Genomic DNA, 20,810 nt, shown 5'->3' on the forward strand with positions numbered 1-20,810 from the left:
TTGGGTGCCAGAGATAGAGGCTCTCGTTCACAGGCTGGGCGAGCACAGAGTGCGGCCAGAGACTGGGGAGATGGGAGTGACTTACTGCTTTTCTCTGGGGGCGCACTGAGGAGCGGGGCACCAAGTTCTCGGTTCCTCCAGGGCGGAGATTGGGAGGCCGCCATTTTCACTGTCATCCTCCCACACTCTACAGAGAGCTTGCAGGGAACAAAAGCTCCCGAGAGCAAACCCGAGCAGATTGCTTAGCCCGGACCTGGCAAGGGTGGGGCAATTCCACCTCCGGCAAAGACATTTGGGAACCACCGCAACAGACCCCTCCCCCAGAAGATCAGCATGAACAGCCAGCCAAGACCAAGTTTACTGATCAATGAGAACGGCAGAACTCCAGGGCTAGGGGAATACTGCATATAGAATTCATGGCTTTTTTTTACCATGATTGATTAGTTTTTCAAAGTTATTTTTTTAACTGCTTTTTTTTTTGAAGTTTTCTTTTTCCTTTTATCAACCAACATCTTATCAATCCCCTTTTTTTAAAAAACATTTTTATTTTTCATTTTTAGAGTCATATTCTATCCCTTCGTAGTAGTTACCCTTATTTTTGGTAGAAATATATATCAGTTGTTCTCTCTTTAAAATTTTGAGATACAGTTTCTTCTAACATACCAAAATATACCCTGAATCTCTAGTGTATGGCTTTGTTCTAGTCTCTTGCCTGATCACATTCTCTCCCCCCCCTTGTTTTTCTTTCTTTATTTCCTTTTTTTAATTCTCTTCTTTCTTTTTTCAAACATCTTATCAATTTCTTTTTTAAAATTTTTTATAATTTTCATCTTTACAGTCATATTCCATCCCTTCATTGTATCAACCCTTATTTTGTACATATGTAAGTCTTTCTTTAAAATTTTAGGAGGCACTTTCTTCTAACAGACTAAAATACACCCAAAATCTAGTGTGTGGCACTGATCTATACACCAGCCTGATCATATTTGATCATATTCTGTTTTTTTGTTTTGTTTTGTTCTGTTTTTGTTTGTTTTTATCTTTTTCTTTTTTCTTTCTTTTTTCTTTCTTTCCCTTTCTTTTCCCCTGGTTTCAGGTCTTTTCTGATTTGATTAGAATATATTTTCTGGGGATGTTGCTAACCTGTTAGCATTTTGTTCTCTCATTCATCTGTTCTCCTCTGGACAAAATGACAAGATGAAAAAAATCACCTCAGCAAAAAGAACAAGAGGTAGTACCGTCTGCCAGGGACCTACTCAATATGGACATTAGTGCAATGTCAGACCTAGAGTTCAGAATCATGACTTTAAAGATACTAGCTGGACTTGAAAAAAGCATGGAAGTTATTAGAGAAAACCTTTCTGGAGAAATAAAAGAACTAAAATCTAATCAAGTCAAAATCAAAAAGGCTATTGATGAGGTGCAATAAAAAATGGGGGCACTAACTGCTAGGATAAATGAGGCAGAAGAGAGAATCAGCGATATAGAAGACCAAATGATGGAAAAGAAGCTGAGAAAAAGAGAGATAAACAACTACTGGATCACGAGGGCAGAATTCGAGAGATAAGTGATACCATAAGACAAAACAACATTAGAATAATTGGGATCCCAGAAGAAGAAGAAAGAGAGAGAGGGGCAGAAGATATATTGGAGCAAATTATAGCAGAGAACTTCCCCAATGTGGGGAAGGAAACAGGCATCAAAATCCAGGAGGCACAGAGAACCCCTCTCAAAATCAATAAAAATAGGTCAACACCCCGACATCTAATTACGAGTCTCAGAGACAAAGAGAAAATCCTGAAAGCAGCTCGGGAGAAGAGATATGTAACCTACAATGGTAGAAACATTAGATTGGCAACAGACCTATCCACAGAGACCTGGCAGGCCAGAAAGGACTGGCATGATATATTCAGAGCACTAAATGAGAAAAATATGCAGCCAAGAATACTATATCCAGCTAGGCTGTCATTGAAAATAGAAGGAGAGATAAAAAGCTTCCAGGACAAACAAAAACTAAAGGAATTTGCAAACATGAAACCAGCCCTACAAGAAATATTGAAAGGGGTCCTCTAAGCAAAGGGAGAGCCTAAAAGCAGCATGGACCAGAAAGGAATACAGACAATATACAATAACAGTCACTTTACAGGCAATATTATGGCACTAAATTCATATCTTTCAATAGTTACCCTGAATGTAAATGGGATAAATATCCCAATCAAAAGACACAGGCTATCATATTGGATTAAAAAACAAGACCCATCGATATGCTGTCTGCAAGAGACTCGTTTTATTTTTATTTATTTATTTATTTATGTTTAAAATATTTTATTTATTTATTTGAGAGAGAGAGAATGAGAGACAGAGAGCACGAGAGGGAAGAGGGTCAGAGGGAGAAGCAGACTCCCCGCTGAGCAGGTAGCCCGATGTGGGACTCGATCCCAGGACTCCAGGATCATGACCTGAGCCAAAGGCAGTCACCTAACCAACTGAGCCACCCAGGTGCCCAAGAGACTCGTTTTAGACCCAAAAAAACCCCACATTGAAAGTGAAGGGATGGAAAACCATTTACCATGCTAATGAACACCAAAAGAAAGCTGGGGTGGCAATCCTTACGTCAGACAAATTAGATTTTAAAACAAAGACTATAATAAGAGATGAAGAAGGACACTATATCCTACTTAAAGGGTCTATCTAACAAGAAGATCTAACAATTGTAAATATCTATGCCCTGAACATGGGAGCAGCCACTTATATAAGGCAATTAATAACAAAAGCAAAGAAACACATTGACAACAATACAATAATACTGGGGGACTTTAATACCCCCCTGACTAAAAGGGACAGATCATCTAAGCAAAAGATCAACAAGGAAATAAAGACTTTAAATGACACACTGGACCAAATGGACTTCACAGATAGATTCAGAACATTTCTATCCCAAAGCAACGGAATACACATTCTTCTCTAGTGCCTATGGAACATTCTCCAGAATAGATCACATCCTAGGTCACAAATCAGGTCTCAACTGATACCAAAAGATTGGGATCATTCCCTGCATATTTTCAGACCACAATGCTTTGAAACTAGAACTCAATCACAAGAGGAAAGTCGGAAAGAACTCAAATACACGGAGGCTAAAGAGCATCCTACTAAAGAATGAATGGGTCAACCAGGAAATTAAGGAAGAATTAAAAAAATTCATGGGAACCAATGAAAATGAAAACACAACTCTTCAAAATCTTTGGGATGCAGCAAAGTCTGTCCTAAGAGGAAACTATATGGCAATACAAGCCTTTCTCAAGAAACAAGAAAGGTCTCAAATACACAACCTAACCCTACACCTAAAGGAGCTAAAGAAAAAACAGCAAATAAAGCCTAAACTCGGCAGGAGAAGAGAAATCATAAAGATCAGAGGAGAAATCAATGAACTAGAAACCAAAAGAACAGTAGAACAGATCAACGAAACTAGGAGCTGGTTCTTTGAAAGAATTAACAAGATTGATAAACCCCCGGCCAGACTTATCAAAAGAAAAGAGAAATGACCCAAATCAACAAAATCATGAAGGAAAGAGGAGAGATCACAACCAACACCAAAGAAATACAAACAATTATAAGAACATATTATGAGCAACTCTATGCCAGCAAATTAGATAACCTGGAAGAAATGGATGCATTCCTAGAGATGTATCAACTACCAAAACTGAACCAGGAAGAAATAGAAAACCTGAACAGACCTATAACCACTAAGGAAATTGAAGCAGTCATCCAAAATCTCCCAACAAACAAAAACCCAGGGCCAGATGGCTTCCCAGGGGAATTCTACCAAACATTTCAAGAAGACTTAATACTTATTCTTCTGAAACTATTCCAAAAAATAGAAATGGAAGGAAAACTTCCAAACTCGTTTTATGAGGCCACCATTACCTTGATCCCCAAACCAGACAAAGACCCCATCAAAAAAGAGAATTACAGACCAATATCCTTGATGAACATGGATGCAAACATTCTCACCAAAATACTAGCCAATAGGATCCAACAGTACATTAAAAGGATTATTCACCACGACCAAGTGGGATTTATCCCTGGGCTGCAAGGTTGGTTCAACATCTGCAAATCAATCAGTGTGATAAAATATATTGACAAAAGAAAGAACAAGAATCATATGATCATCTCAAGAGATGCAGAAAAAGCATTTGACAAAGTACAGCCTCCTTTCTTGATCAAAACTCTTCAGAGTATAGGGATGGAGGGTACCTACCTCAATATCATAAAAGCCATCTATGAAAAACCTGCAGCGAATATCATTCTCAATGGGGAAAACCTGAGAGCTTTCCCCCTAAGTTCAGGAACGCGGCAGGGATGTCCACTATCACCACTGCTATTCAACATGGTATTAGAAGTCCTAGCCACAGCAATCAGACAACAAAAAGAAATCAAAGGCATCCAAATTGGCAAGGAGGAAGTCAAACTCTCACTCTTTGCAGATGATATGATACTTTATGTGGAAAATCCAAAAGACTCCACCCCAAAACTGCTAGAACTCATACAGGAATTCGGTGAAGTGGCAGGATATAAAATCAATGCACAGAAATCAGTGGCATTCCTATACACCAACAACAAGACAGAAGAGAGAGAAATGAAGGAGTCGATCCCATTCACAATTGCACCCAAAACCATAAGATACCTAGGAATAAATCTAACCAAAGAGGCAAAGGATCTGTACTCAGCAAACTATAAAATACTCATGAAAGAAATTGAGGAAGACACAAAGAAATGGAAAAACGTTCCATGCTCATGGATTGGAAGAACAAACATTGTGAAGATGTCAATGCTACCGAGAGCAATCTACACATTCAATGCAATCCCCATCAAAATACCAACCACTTTTTTCAAAGAAATGGAACAAATCATCCTAAAATTTGTATGGAACCAGAAGAGACCCTGAATAGCCAGAGGAATGTTGAAAAAGAAAAGCAAAGCTGGCAGCATCACAATTCCAGACTTCTAGCTCTATTACAAAGCTGTCATCCTCAAGACAGTATGGTACTGCCATTAAAACAGACACATAGATCAATGGAACAGAATAGAGAGCCCAGAAATGGACCCTCAACTCTATGGTCGACTCATCTTTGACAAAGCAGGAAAGAATGTCCAGTGGAAAACAGACAGTCTCTTCAACAAATGGTGTTGGGAAAATTGGACAGCCACATGCAGAAGAATGAAACTGGACCATTTCTTTACACCACACACAAAAATAGACTCCAAATGGTTGAAAAATCTAAATGTGAGACAGGAGTCCATCAACATCCTAAAGGAGAACACAGGCAGCAACCTCTTCGCCCTCGGCCGCAGCAACTTCTTCCTAGAAACAACGCCAAAGGCAAGGGAAGCAAGGGCAAAAATGAACTATTGGGATTTCATCAAGATAAAAAGCTTTTGCACAGCAAAAGAAACAGTGAACCAAACCAAAAGACAACTGACAGAGTGGGAGAAAATATTTGCAAATGACCTATCAGATAAAGGACTAGTATCCAAAATCTATAAAGAACTTATCAAACTCAACACCCAAAGAACAAATGATCCAACCAAGAAATGGGCAGAATACATGAACAGACATTTTTCCAAGGAAGGTATCCAAATGGCCAACAGACACATGAAAAAGTGCTTAGTATCGCTCGACATCAGGGAAATCCAAATCAAAACCTCAATGAGATACCACCTCACACCAGTCAGAATGGCTAAAATTAACAAGTCAGGAAATGACAGATGTTGGCAGGGATGTGGAGAAAGGGGAACCCTCCTACATTGTTGGTGGGAATGCAAACTGGGGCAGCCACTCTGGAAAACAGTATGGAGGTTCCTCAAAAAGTTGAAAATAGAGCTACCGTACAACCCAGCAATTGCACTACTGGGTATTTACCCCAAAGATACAAATGTAGGGATCCAAAGGGGTACATGCACCCCAATGTTTATAGCAGCAATGTCCACAGTAGCCAAACTGTGGAAAGAGCCACGATGTCCATCGACAGATGAATGGATAAAGAAGATAAAGAATATTACGCAGCCATCCAAATGAATGAGATCTTGCCATTTGCAACGACGTGGATGGAACTGGAGGGTGTTATGCTGAGTGAAATAAGTCAATCAGAGGAAGACATGTATCATATGACCTCACTGATATGGGGAATTCTTAATCTCAGGAAACAAACTGAGGGTTGCTGGAGTGGTGGGGGGTGGGAGGGAAGCGGTGGCTGGGTGATAGACATTGGGGAGGGTATGTGCTATGGCGAGTGCTGTGAATTGTGCAAGACTGTTGAATCACAGATCTGTACCTCTGAAAGAAATAATGCAATATATGTTGAGAAAAAAAAAAAAAAAGAAGATAGTAGGAGGGGAAGAATGAAGGGGGGTAATTGGAGGGGGAGATGAACCATGAGAGATGATGGACTCTGAGAAACAAACTGAGGGTTCTAGAGGGGAGGGGTGTGGGGGGATGGGTTAGCCTGGTGATGGGTATTAAAGAGGGCATGTTCTGCGTGGAGCTCTGGGTATTTTGCACAAACAATGAATCATGGAACACTACATTAAAAACTAATGGTGTAAAAAAAGAAAAAACTTAGTTGCTTAAACATAAGATTTTATTATTATTTCTCACAATGCTGCAATCTGGTTGGGCTCAGCTGGACTGTTTTATTGCTCCATGTGGTGTCTGCTGGGACTGGAACTTTCTGGATGTTCTTCACTCATATGTCTGAAGCTGGGATGGTTGGAGCAACCGAAGCCTGCCCAGACCTCTCTCTCTCTCTCTCTCTCTCTCTCTCTCCCCCTCCCTCTCTCTTTCTCTCTCTGTCTCTCTCCCTCCCTCCTTATGTTTTTACAACCTGGCTTGCTAGGGCTTCCTTACTACAAATGATTTTAAGATATTTGGAATTCTTATATTGTGCCTGGCTTCCAACAGAGAGGAAATAGAAGCTGAAGATCTTTCAAAGACTGGGTTCAGAGCTGGCACATGGTCACTTCCACTGCATTCTGTTGGTCAAAACAAGTCACAAAGTCCACCCAGATTCAAGGACAGGGAAAATAGACTCTCCTTCTGGACATGTAAAGCAAAATGCACACGAGGAGGCAGAGGAATTGACAGCAGCCATTTTGGGAGACTATCCTTGCAATGCCTATACCAGGATAGCCCATCTCTGGCAAACCTATTCAAATCCTATTAAAGTGTTCAAATTCATTATCAAGGTCTGCATTAGGATCTCTGAAACTTCAGAAAGACTGCTTCCACACTCTAATTCACTCGAATCCAGTTTAACAGTTATTGAATACCTATCATCAACCACACCTTATGTTTAAACTTCTTCCATCCTACCCATGTCTCTCCCCAGCCCCCAGGTCTGCTGCCTTTCTTCTTGTCACTGTGCAGCTCCCACAGGCCACTGTGAGCCTGGAGCTTTACATGCCTGGAATATCCTTTTAGCGGCTTCCTATGACCTTTGTTGGAATAGGTCTGAAAAGAGCAGTCACATCCTCTTGGAATCCCAGGCAGATTTATATTCAGTGGCAGATACCTTTGGGGGTTTATTTCTGGCTGTAATTGCTAATTCCTTCTACCGTTCTACCCTCACCTCAGGTAAACACTTATTTTGCCTTCATCTCAAAGTGGACTCAGTCTTCACTTGTGTTTTATGTTCTCCTCTAGTTACGTGTAGAGAAAGTTGTGGAGTTCTGATGTGCTCAGATGAATCAGCCCTATCTTTGCCAGAATATAAAACTCTTGAGGGACAGTGATATCAATCAAGGCTTAACAATATGCTTTCTGGGCAGCGCTAGTTCTTTTGGACTAGTGTGATCTCAGGATACTTATTAAGTGATTTCAGTTATTCTATCAAAGGGACAATGGTGCTCTTAATTGTATGTTATATTTTGAAGCTTTCTCTATTAATAAATAGGTACCCAAAACCTTGGTGATTTTAGACTTTAAATTTATTTCCCTCCCTGTCAATAAATTATTGCTTTATATAAACAGTGTGGGAGAGAGATTTTTTCCTCTTCCAGAATTAAAGTTAGTCATCAGAAAGTCTTAAGCTTATATCGTAAGGGTTGCACTTTCAGAGGTTAGTTTGACAAGACAAAAAAGAAAAAAAAAACAAAGTTGAGAAATTGAGTGCTAATTTTCTTTACAGGAAATTCCTGTAAAGGAAACAGGCTTACTCATTCTTTCAACTAAACCTAACCACAAACCTTATCTAGTTGAGGTGGTTGGTCAGAGAAGAGTTTTAGATGCTTCATCTTCATGATATTTCCTTCTATTGATAACAGGTAGTTCATTTGATTTTTCTCTGTATGCCAGAGATTTGGCAAAGACAATCATCATTTGCAAAATAACAAATGTTTTCTTCCTTTCTCCAGATATAACTCATCATTTCCAAACATGTGTGAGTTAAATGGCTGTTGTGTCTTCTCCAGGTATTTCTCTGGCTAGGAAGAGATATATAGTAGAACTCTGAAAATGGATATTTTCACATGTTCTTCAGATACAAAAGCTGGCAGTTGCTGAAATAAGGACTCAAAGTTCTTTCTTCTTTTTTTTATGTCCTAAGAACAGGAAATAAATGTAAGAATTATTTTTGCTAGATTTCCTAACCAGAAAATATAAGTTGAGAAAAGAGCTTAAATAATTTTCAAAGTGATTTTAGAAATTTCTTTTAATGAAAATTTTTGTTTTTTTTTTAAAGAGTTTATTTAATTACTTGATAGAGAGAGAGCACAAGCAGGGAGAGCAGCAGGCAGAGGGAGAGGGAGAAGCAGGCTCCCCACTGAGCAGGAATCCCGATGTGGGGCTTGATCCCAGGACCCTGGGATCATGACCTGAGCCGAAGGCAGACACTTAACCAACTGAGCCACCCAGGCGCCCCTCATGAAATTTTTTAATAACAGTTGTGCTATCTAAGAAAATTTATATCTCCCTATCTATACAGTCTTCACTTTATAAAAACATGATAGTTATCAAAAAACCAACGTATAGTGATTTGAGCATTTTGTGGATGTTGGCTAAGAGTAGAGAGACTCTAGATGTTTGCCAAATTCTAATGTTCATCTTGATGTGACCATAAGATCAAGTGATTGAGAGCAGTCACTACACACTGGATTTTCTGTAATTCTCAGATAATGGGGTATAAACCTAACATGGACCATGTGAAAATCATAACAATATTAGTTGAATTAAACAGTCACTATTAGACCAAATCTCTATGTGCACCTGTGTTCTCTGTGTAGTCACTGCTGATCCTGAGGGCAATTATAAAGTAGTTTTTTTCTTAAGATTTTATTTATTTATTTGAGAGAGAGAGAGAGAGAGAGCATGAGCAGGGTGGTGGGAGGGGCAGAGGGAGAAGCAGACTCCCCGATGAGCAGGAAGCCCAACTCTGGGCTCAATCCCAGGAGCCGGAATCATGACCTGAGCTAAAGGTAGATGCTTAACTGACTGAGTCACCCAGGTGCCCCTAAAGCAGTTTGTCTTTGACAGTAAGATTTCCATTCCTAAAGCTCTGTTGACACCTGCCTTCTCCAGCATTTTCCTCTCTTTTGCCTTATCCCATCAAAAACTTTGGTCAGCAAAAATTTTGGTTCACTCTTAACCAAAGAGAGTTGAAGGTCTAGCTTTGACTAGTGGAGGCAGGGAATCATCAACCTCTGACAAAAGAATTGTGGCTTTCAAAAATCAGGTATGAAAATGTTTTGGAGAGACCCTTCAAGTACTTGAAGTTGCCCTGTTGGGCTCTTATCTCCTTCTGTGAGGGGGTAACATGTGGTGATGGGAAAATCAGAGGTTGGAGGCCCTCTACATCTGGACATGAATTCTTTTTATACTTACCAGATGCGTGATTATCATTAATAGTGGGGTCCACTATTTCAAGCAATGTGAGCTTTGGTTGCCCATTAGTACAATAAGAAAGATAATCATCTTCCCATGTGTGACCAGAAAATAAATGACAGCAGTGCACTATGTTCAGTGACACCAGCCCATTGTTTTAACTCCCCTCAACAGAGACTCTACAGACTGTTTTGGATTAAGTTGCCCTTGCTCAATAAACCATATACTCTGCATCTTGTGTGATTCCTTATGATTCTGAAAGCGTTTTGGTAATGGTAGAATGCGAGTCATCACCTAGACATTAAATAGTCCTAAAAAGGTAGATGTTGACAAACAAGTCACACAGTGTGTTATCCCACTTAAACGGAGTTTCCAGAATAGGCTTGTCCTTGTGTTGTTCAGTTGCCAACAGTGCTGACAATAGCTGTTATAACTCAGCATGGACCCACCTCTCCAGGGTCTATTCTTGTTCCTGAATGGGGTTCCCAAGGATGTTTCCTGGATCATAGTGATTGCTCTGACCCTTGTTTATACTGTAGATGCCAACATTCTCCTCAGGAATCTGATTTAATGTGATTTGGAGAGCCCCGAATTCTGCATTTTTAATCAGTGTTCCAGGTGACTACTGTAATCAAGAAAATTTGAGAAACGATGTCCCAGAGACAGAGATATAGTCTGGAAACAGCTCCAGGCAGCCTGAGGTCATAAGCCAGCAGGTGAGTACATCATAGAGAGAGCTTCTGGTGGCTCAGGGTTGGGTTGGAAATTCCGGAGGTCTGGAGGCTGCTGGGTATGGTAACCAATTGGCTATAGGCTCGGACATTCAAACATGGGATCACAAAATGTTAGAGCTGAGATGATCTTAGCAATCATGTTCTCACGGTTCCCAAGCCAAGGAGCTTTAAAAAAAAAAAATACACATTTCCTAGTTTAAGCCCCAGAACTTCAGATTCCCTAGCTCTGAGGTGAAGGAACTACTGATACAGCCCAAATAATTCATTTTGCAGATAAGAAAACTGAAGTACAGAGAGAGGTTAAGTGTCTTAACTGGAGTCACACAACAAGTGAATGGTCAAACCTAGATTGATATGCATTTGTCCTGACTCCTCCTGAAGTGTTTTGCATTTATCTGGACAATAGAACTGATTGTGACTCATACATAAAGCTTTGTCCTGGGATTTGCAGCTAAGATTTCTGACACAAGATCCCTGCTCTTAAGGAGCTCCCAGTCTAGTGGGAGAACACAGCATACAAGATAACAATGATACTGCGGTGTGGGTCAACCATGAACAAGGAGTTACTGAGGCCCTCTTGTTAGCCTGGCACTATTCCTGGAGAGAGCATGCAGGCTGGAAAAGACAGACCCAGCTCCTACTGTCGTGGAATTTCAATTCTTGTAGGGGCATAAGTTTTTAAAACAACATATTTTGAGATCATAATGTGAGCTAAGACACAGTCATATACGATAACTAACAAGATGGTTGCTGGCTGGTGCAGTAGTGAGGAGGGAGGGATGGGCTTCATTATATCAATGCAAGGTCTCTCTGGAGAAGAAATGCAATATAAGACACAAGAGAGCCGAATCAAAGCCCACGGTGTTTTGCAAATGGTGGCTGGAATGGATTTTTTTAAAAGACTTATTTCTTTATTTTAGAGAGAGGGAGACAGAGAGAGTGAGAGGGCGTGCATGAGTGGGCAGGGGGATGGGCAGAGGAAGAGGGAGAGACAGAATCCTCAAACTCCCCATTGAAGCACGGGGCCCAACGTGGGACTCGATCCCAGGACCCTGAGATAATGATCTGAGCCGAAGGCAGATGCTCAACCGACTGAGCCACCCAGGGGCCCCCTAGGAATCGGTTCTTTATCTCATGTGCGGAGCAGCTGATAAAGTCTGCAGCATGGAAATGGCACGCTCAGGTTTGCTTTTTAGGAAGATGCTTCTAGAGGTTGGAGATGGGAGATTATTCTTTGAGGGAAAGGAAAGAAAGGTGAAGGGGAGAACACATCTCAAAAGGCAGTTGCTGATCCTGCCTTGTTCCTCAACCATAGTCCTTGTAAGAAGAGCCACCCATTGTCACCAATGGGGATAAACAGTGCAGTGACTCTAGTCCCCGTGCCCGGCTCTCTTCAAGGTGCTCCACCATCTCATCAAGCCTCTCCTCCCCTGAGCGTGCTCTCCTCTCAACAGGTCAGCCGCCACTACTCTGGTTCCCACCTGGGTAAACTGGTCTGGATAGACCTTCCCACCCTGCATGGCTCTGCAGCCTCCTGTCCAAGCCTGATCTCTCCATGGTTTTAGGGATTCTACCTCTTCCTACTTCCTCACTCTCACTTGTACTTGACCTGCCAACCTGCTTACTCATTCCCCTCACAGCTGAATGGTGTCTAAGCTCTGCCTTTGTCAACAAATTCTCAAACTCCGGCTTCCCTGCACAGTGTAGCCGGTGGACTACAGGGCTTGTCCCCACCCCTCACATTCCTTCCGCTACTTCCTTTTCTTGTGCTGCTCCCTGTCAGCTCACCCCCGGCCCCCTGCACAAGCTGATCTGATCTATTGGAGCCAAACCTACAGGACACTTCTCAGTCTTTTTCATGCCAACCCTATAGCTTCTGATGCTGACATCCCATCTTGCCTCCAGACTTTCTCTGTGCTTAGTATCAGGATGGTCTCCGTGTTCTGTTTCTTTTCTTCCTTTTGGGTTTATTCTTTTTCATTTCAACCTTGGCCCTGACCCAACCTCTCCGGTCTGGTATTCTTCAAGGAAATCTGTCTGCCTTCTCCTTGCAGCTTACAGATGCTCCTGGCTTGAACTCTTCTCCATGCCGCTGACCCCCAGAAGCCTTTCTGAGTCACCCGGCTTTCTTTGCAGTGCTCCAACTGGGGCCCCAAAGACACCTCAAGTTCAATTCTTCTGTTAGAGAAACACTACTTGGGGGCCTGGGTGGCTCAGTCATTAAGCATCTGCCTTCAGCTCAGGTCATGATCCCAGGGTCCTGGGATCAAGCCCTGCATCGAGCTCCCTGCTCGGCGGGGAGCCTACTTCTCCCTCTGCTTGCCACCCCCCTGCTTGGGCTCTCTCTCGCTCTCTCTCTCTGGCAAATAAATAAATAAAATCTTTTAAAACATTTTTTTAAATTAAGAAAAACATTACCTATTAATAAAAAATTATAGATATTAAAATTTCTCCTTCCTGCATCTGAAGATGTTAGAGATATGGTGTGTGTGTGTGTGTGTGTGTGTGTGTGTGTGTGTGTGTGTGTGTGTGTGTTGGAAACTGGTCAGAAATGAAGAATTTTATAAGACGAGGAAATCCCAGTATGTATTTATAAGAAAAAAATGGAGATTCCTGGAAAGAAAGATTCTGGGAAGGTTGGCAGTGGAGGCAGAGGGTCACAGGAAGGGCCAGGGAAGGCAGGGAGGGTGGAAAGAAAGATTCTGGGAAGGTTGGCAGCAGAGGCAGGGGGTCACAGGAAGGGCCAGGGAAGGCAGGGAGGGTGAGGAGAGGAACTTGCTTGGCTGGTTAGATGTAGAAAGAGAGGGAGATTGATTTTGTCAGCTTCCTAAAGAACATGGGTATTGTGGGAAGGTTTTTAAAGGGCCAAGTGACATTTTATGTAACTTTTCTTCCTTTTTTCCCCTTTTCTTTCCTTCTCTTTTTCCATTTCTTTCTTTTCTTTCTTTCTTTCTTTCTTTCTTTCTTTCTTTCTTTCTTTCTTTCTTTCTTTCTTTCTTTCTTTCTTTCTTCTTTCTTTTCTCTCTCTTTCCTTCCTTCCTCTTTTTTTTTTCTTTTCTTTTCTGTCATCCCTTGTATTTGTTTCTGTCTTGCATCCTCCTGTAATTGCTTATTTCCATGTTTGTGTTGACAAAGACTCTCTTCCTGACCAAATTTTAGTCAGGCTTCTCTGAACCCTCTTCTCTACTAGGCCTCAAACCCCTCTTCAGTCGAATGTCTGGTCTTACCAGTCTTAGCAAAGAGTCCTGCTAAGTCATCCTCCTACCCTAAATATCTAAGTCCTTGACTCACCTTGAGCACGAACTCTGTTAGGTCAGTTTAGTAAGAATCCCTCTACTTTGACGTTTCGTTAGTAACTTTCCAGCCCCTGAACCCCCTCACCTTGCTCCTTGGTTATATCCTCCCCTGTTCTTATTGTCTTCTGAGTTGAGCTTGATTTCTCTCCCCTATTGCCACAGTCTTGAATAAGAGTCTTTCTTACTATTTCAATCAGTGTCAGAATAATTTTTTATTTCACAAAGTTCTTCACATTGTGACAGATGCTTGAGGACAGGGACCATACTGTTTATTTTGTCCCACCCTCCCCTAACTTTAAAGAGCCTGAGACAGCATGGGAGTGTTTTAGGGGGAATTTTTAGGCAAAGCTCAGGGGTAAATCTTCTTATTCCCATAACCCCAAGAGTAACACACAGAGTAATATAGAGTACTTTTTATGTTAGTGATAATAGTTCAGGACTCTAGAAGGACAGATGAAACGGTCATATAACAAAATTACTTTTATTTTCTGTTCAAGACAACATTAATCAATAACCAAATATTACACACTATTCTGGATTTTCCAAATTCATATGTTGAAATTCTAACCTTTAAAGATGATACCACTAATGATGGTATTAGGAGGTGGGGTCCTTGGAAGTTGTTTAGGTAATAACGGTAGAGCCTTCATGAATAGGATTAGTGTTTTTATAAAAGAGACTCCAGAGAGATCTGTAGCGACTTTTACCGCATGAGGACACAATGAAAAGGCACCATGCACTAGATAGAGGGCCTTCAGCAGAATACAACCATGCTGGTGACTTGATCTTGGACTTCCCAACCTCCAGAACTGTGAACAATAAATTTCCGTTGTGCATAAACCACCCACCATGTGGTATTCTGGTATACCAGCCCAAATGGACTAAGACACCCACGCAGTATCCTTATCGCTCATTTCTTACAAATGATTTGAAAATTCCAATGGCCACCCTATCAATAAGGGAGACAAAAGTGCCACAAACACAGGCAAGATTCTCATTCTTTCTCTCCAGGTGATCTTGCTCCCTCACCTTTTCTATTTCAGAGGATTGTTTTGTCCCCCATCCCCAGCCCCCCTTCACTTTAAAGAGCTTAAGACAGGATTGGAGTGTTTTAGGGCAGATTTTTAGATAAAGTTCCTTATTCCTACAACCAACCCCAAGGGTGATACACAGAGTAATACAGTAGTATTGCTATCCAGTGACAACTTTTCCTTTCAATAATAAAGTAAATAAAACAGACATGTGGACATTCTCAAATTTTGTACATATGAAATATAGCATAGGCTTCCGGAACTGTGGCGATCCTGACATTTTTAATCAACTCGGGTCACCTTTTCAGGAAAAGTTTCATTTAACTCTCTCCAAATCACTCATGGAAATATACATGCTAGGTGATAACATCAAGAGAAAAAAAAAAAGAAGAAAAAGAATTCCTTGAAGAAATGGCACCAAAAGAACACACGGTATAGTGCAGAGGTCCAAGTGGTTACCGTGAGCTTGAGACACTCTCCCTCCTTTAGATGTAGAGGAAATGACACATGCAGAGACTGCCATATACCACTGTGGGCATGGGAAGGCGCATTTGGGTAGGACCCGCCCCTTTCAAGGTTTCCTGTGTGACTTACATTTTGATCACTGGTTCTAATTTCTTCATTTCTCATTTCTTGACTTCCAGAAATGAAGATGATTCTCAGGGAGGAGCTCTGAAACACAACATACCACAGCCTGTCAACAGAGCAAGTTCACTGAAGTGATGACAGGACCCAGGGAGAACGATGCTTTATTTGAGCTGGATATTTCTTTGGCTTGTCACAGGAGAGAGAATTAAAGGAATGACTATTTCAGGTAGGGTTTTGGCTTTTCATGTTAACACTGTGAGTCTTGTGGTCAAAGTTTGAAGTGACAGGTAATCTGGTATATCAGCAGCTTGACCTATTAATACAGAGCATTTCCTTCTTACTGTTGAGATGGGTGCAGGAAGAGAGAAATTACTGGGGTGAACAGCTTTCTGCTGAAACCAAGCATCAATGAGGAGCCCAGTTATGGTAGCTGGGTGTTCAGTGGGAGCTGCTGAAGAGGAATGAGGCTCAAGTCCCCTGGGAGCGAGTTAAAACATGACCTTCTAAATGGAAGCAGTGAAGAAGACAGACAAGGGAGCTTAATTCCTCATTAAATCATGTGCTCTTTGTCAACATAAGTTAGAGTTTGATCTTTTTTTCCTCCAGTTTTGTTGAGATGTAAGTGACAGACAGCACGGCACAAATTTAAGATACACAGCAAAATGGTTTGACTTATATGTAGAGTGAAATGATTACCACAGTGAGCTTAGTTAATATCCATTATCTCATATAGCTACCCCCAAAAAAGGACAAAAAAAAGAAGCTTCCTCATTTTTGAGTTGTGATGAGAACTCTTAGAACCCATTTTCTTAACAACATTCAGATCTATCATACAGTAAGTCGTGTTAACTACAGTCACTGTGTTCTCCAGTACCTTCCCAGTACTTCTGTATCTTATAACCGGAAATTTGTGCCTTTTGACTACCTTATCCAATTTCCCCACTCCCCACCCAGCCTCAGGTAACCTCAAATCTGAGCTCTTTTTTTTTTTCTATTATTTGTTTTATTTTTTCATGGTTGGACACTGAAAATAATATTAGATAATTTTATTTGTTCAGTTTCTTTTCTTTCTTTTTTTAAAAAAGATTTTCTTTATTTATTTTTATTTGAGAGAGAGAGCATGAGAGGGGAGAGGGTCAGAGGGAGAAGCAGACTCCCCGCTGAGCAGGGAGCCCAATGCGGGACTCGATCCCGGGACTCCAGGATCATGACCTGAGCCGAAGGCAGTCGCTTAACCATCTGAGCCACCCAGCCTCCCCTTTTCTTTTCTTTCTTTCTTTTTTTTTTTTTAGTGTTACTAAATTTCACTTTTTCTTTCTTTCTTTTCCTTTTTCTTTCTTTCTTTCTTTCTTTCTTTCTTTCTTTCTTTCTTTCTTTCTTTCTTTCTTTCTTTCTTTCTTCTTTCTTTTTCTTTCTTTCTTTCTTTCTTTCTTCTTTCTTTCTTTATTTTTATTATGTTTATAAGTTTGTTATTTGTTTTTTTGTTTTTTTTGAGACTCCATGTATAAGTGACATCATATGGTATTTGTCTCTCTGACATTTCACTTAGCATAATGCCCTCAAGTTCCATCCATGTTGTTGCAAATGGCAGGATTTCCTCCTTTTTTACGGCTGAATAATATTTGTGTGTGTGTGTGTGTGTGTGTGCAACTTCTTTATTCATTCATCTGTTCATGAACACTTAGGTGTTCACCAAATAAGGTTTCCATATCTTGACTATTGTGAATAATGCTGGTGTGAACATAGGGGTGCAGAATATCTCTTTGACATAGTGTTTTCATTTCCTTTAGGTATATTCCCAGAAAAGAAATTTCTGTATCATATGGTAGTTCTATTTTTAATTTATTTGAGGAGCCTCCATACTGTTTTCCATAATGGATATACCAATTTATAATCCCAACAGTGCCTAAGGGTTCCCTTTTCCCCACCCCCTTGCCAACACTTCTTATCTCTTGTCTTTTGTTGATAAGTCATCCTACCAGGTGTGAGGTGATATTTCAGTGTGGTTTTAATTTGCAGTCCCCTAATGATTAGTGTTGTTGAGCACCTTTTCACGTACCTGTGTTTCAATTATATATGTTCTTTGGAAAATGCTTATTCAGATTCATTGCCCATTTTTAAGTGGCTTATTTGGGGGATTTTGTTTGTTTGTTTGTTCTTGTTTATTTGTTGATTTTGCTTTTGAGTTGTATGTATTCTTTATGTATTTTGGATGTTAATCAGATATATTTTATTAGATACATGGTTTGAAAATACTTTTTCCCATTCTGTAGATCATCTTTACATTTCTTTTGCTGTGCAGAAGCTTTTTAGTTTGATGTAGTTCTACTTGTTTATTTTTTTAAAGATTTTATTTATTTATTTGAGAGAGAGAGATATATCATGGGCGGGGGTGGAGGGGTGGAGGGACAAGCAGACTCTCTGCTGAGCGGGGAGCCCGATGTGGGGCTCGATCCCAGGACCCTGCGATCATGACCTGAGCCAAAGGCAGACGCTTAACCGACTGAGCCACCCAGGCACCCAACACTTTTTTATTTGGTTGCTTGTGCGTTAGATGTCATGTCCAAAAACTCATTGCCAAGGGAGAGTTTCATCTTCTAATGCATCTCTCTGTTGCTTTGTTCCTTGTGGTTTTCAGATTGCTTCACCAAGAAACTGCTTTGGGAATATTCTTCAACGAATGAGCAGTTTGTCTTATTTTGTGGCTTAACAGAGTCGTGCCACAGAAGTCAACTCTCACCAGCCCAAGGCTCTGAAAACTTGCCCTACAGTGGTCATAAGGACTTACCTGATGTCCAGTGGTACTTACAACCTCAAAATGGAGATCCATTACGGGAAATAACTAACAACTCTGCTCATATCATCCAGAAGAGCACCCTACACTTTTTGACGACAGGAATACATAACGCTGGGTCATATATCTGTAGACCCAGGATTAGGTATGTCCCAAATGCATTCTTATATGAAAACATTCCCAAATCCTATATCACCTGGATATAACATCTGTGTTCACAAGACCTTGTTAACTCTCCTAGGAGCCCTCGGGATGAGGCCTGTTGTGTCAAGACCATCTTAGAAGTTAAACCTAAGACAAATCTATCCTGTATACCAAATAACTCTGTATCACATGAGCAATACCTTCTTCTTGGTAGCACTGACTATATTCATTGCCCTAGCTTCAACTGCCAAAGTGATGCACAGAGTCCAAATGTGACCTGGTACCAGGTAAGAATGACTTCTCCAAAACTGATGTGATAACATCCCTATAGGTGCTTTATAGAAATGTGGGTTTGAGAATCTGAGGCCTAGAGCTTCGCAAGTACTGACCTTGTGCCTATAAAGAAGACCTGACCTGCTAAAGTGGTCTTTCTCCCAGGGAGCCACAGAGTGTGATATTGCAAGTAGGAGAACCATCTTTTTGATCAGTGCTAGCAAAATTTCTGAAAGTTAAGTGCATTACGTATGAAGTAAGACATAAACTTACGAACATCCGCTAACGCAGAAGACCAGCTGAGTTCATTTCTATTGTCTTTGGAAAGCAATGGGCACTATTAGGGGGAAGGGAGACACCAACATATGAGGCCTGGAGGGTTTCTGAGCAAAATAAGAGACTGGAATGCTTTCCAAAGAGAGCACATCTGGGAGGACATTTATGGCAAACATCGGTGGCCCAGGCGACAGGTATCTTGCACAGATGAGAGGGGGGCGGGGGGCGGGAAGTCAGTAAAGAGGAAAGGGGGTGGGGGCAAGGAAGAGGCAAATTTCCTAATGATTTTGAGTTATGAACCACATATGAGTAAGCTTCATAACAAAAACACTTCACATTGCTATGGCGTCTTACAGTTTTCCAAAGTGCTAACAGATACATAAATGCCATAAGCATCTCCTTCAACATAGCCCCATGGTAGTTGACCTCTGGGCGGTGGAAACAAAATAGAACTTAAATTGCCTCCTACACTTGTAATACTTGTTGGAAGTCCAATACTTTGCCATAAAAAGCCACGTAAAACGTTCAATTCGACTTCAAACCATGTTTGTTAATATAAAAATATCATTTTAAATTGCCACTGATCAGTCACACAAGTGGCCCATATTTATCTGGTGGCTCTACACACTCCAAGACTCAGCAATCAGAGAGCCGTGGTGGTACAAGCACTGTGGTGTGAGAAGCCATTTCCTCACTTGATTCCCCTGACACTTGGTGACAAAGGGTAGACAGGCATTATCGTGTCTGCTATAGAAATAAGTATACAGAGAGAACAAGTGATGAGATGTGCTGTAGGTCTCACATTTGTATTTTAAAGTGACACTGAAAAAATGCTGGCCTCAATAAAATCCTAACTTAAGAAACACATTAATTTCATAACCTCTAAAATGAGGTTAGCCAGAAGAGCCCATGATTCTGTTCATTATTTTCAGTTCCCTCTTTTTTATTACAGATTTTACTTATTTATTTGACAGAGAGAGAGAGAGAGAGAGAGAGAGGGTACAAACGGGGGCAAGGGCAGAGGGAGTGGGAGAGTCAGACTCCCCGCTAAGCAGGGAGCCCCACACAGGACTCGATCCCAGGACCCTGGGATCATGACCTGAGCCCAAGGCAAACGCTTAACTGACTGAGCCACCCAGGCTTCCTTATTTTCAGTTTTCTTAAGAACAAAAGTTCCCTTGGTTCAAAAGTATTTGTGGTCTGGGATGACAGATATCCTGCTATGTCAATGTAGGCTGTTCTTAGGCCAGTAAGGCAGGCTTGCCCCCAGCCATTTCAGATCAAAATGCATTTAAATTTTCAATGATTATATCCCTGAAATGAAGGCTATTTTCAGGCTCAGGTAAACAGAAGCCACACAATAGTTGTCAGCTTTCTTCATATATATTACTCTTGTAAACTAAACCCTGACAGTGTATGACATTCACAGAAGGAGGCTCTGGGGTCTTGACTGCAAAGGTCAGGCTGTTTTTAGTGGTGAATAAGCATGGGTCCTAAAGGCAGGCAAACAATGGCTCTTGTTAAAATTGCACTTTTGGGGCGCATGGGTGGCTCAGTTGTTAAGCGTCTGCCTTCAGCTCAGGTCATGATCCCAGGGTCCTGGGATAGAGCCCCGCATCGGGCTCCCTGCTCCGTGGGAGGTCTGCTTCTCCCTCTCCCACTCCCCCTGCTTGTGTTCCCTCTCTTGCTGTGTCTCTCTCTGTCAAATAAATAAACTATTAAAAAATAAATAAAATAAAATTTCTAGGGGCGCCTGGGTGGCTCAGTCAGTTAAGCATCTGCCTTCAGCTCAGGTCATGA

General features: G+C 41.1%; 1 protein-coding gene across 4 annotated transcripts in view; it reads left to right on the plus strand.

Moving 5' to 3' along the window:
* Positions 1-15,545: 15,545 nt before the first annotated feature.
* Positions 15,546-20,810, plus strand: part of IL18RAP (interleukin 18 receptor accessory protein) — a 28,472-nt gene continuing 23,207 nt past the window's right edge. For all 4 annotated transcript variants that reach the window (XR_003609398.2, XM_028103940.2, XM_028103941.2 and 1 more), the window contains exons 1-3: positions 15,546-15,749; positions 18,162-18,462; positions 18,559-18,748. Coding sequence is in view for 3 of the 4 variants with exons in the window: in XM_028103940.2 (XP_027959741.1) it covers positions 15,680-15,749; positions 18,162-18,462; positions 18,559-18,748 (561 nt within the window). In the remaining variant the exon portion in view is untranslated. The remainder of the gene's footprint in view (positions 15,750-18,161; positions 18,463-18,558; positions 18,749-20,810) is intronic.

This window comes from Eumetopias jubatus, unplaced genomic scaffold (assembly GCF_037043125.1).
Source record: "Eumetopias jubatus isolate StellerSeaLion01/CBP00866 unplaced genomic scaffold, mEumJub1_p1.0 scaffold_9, whole genome shotgun sequence".
Lineage (NCBI taxonomy): Eukaryota > Metazoa > Chordata > Mammalia > Carnivora > Otariidae > Eumetopias > Eumetopias jubatus.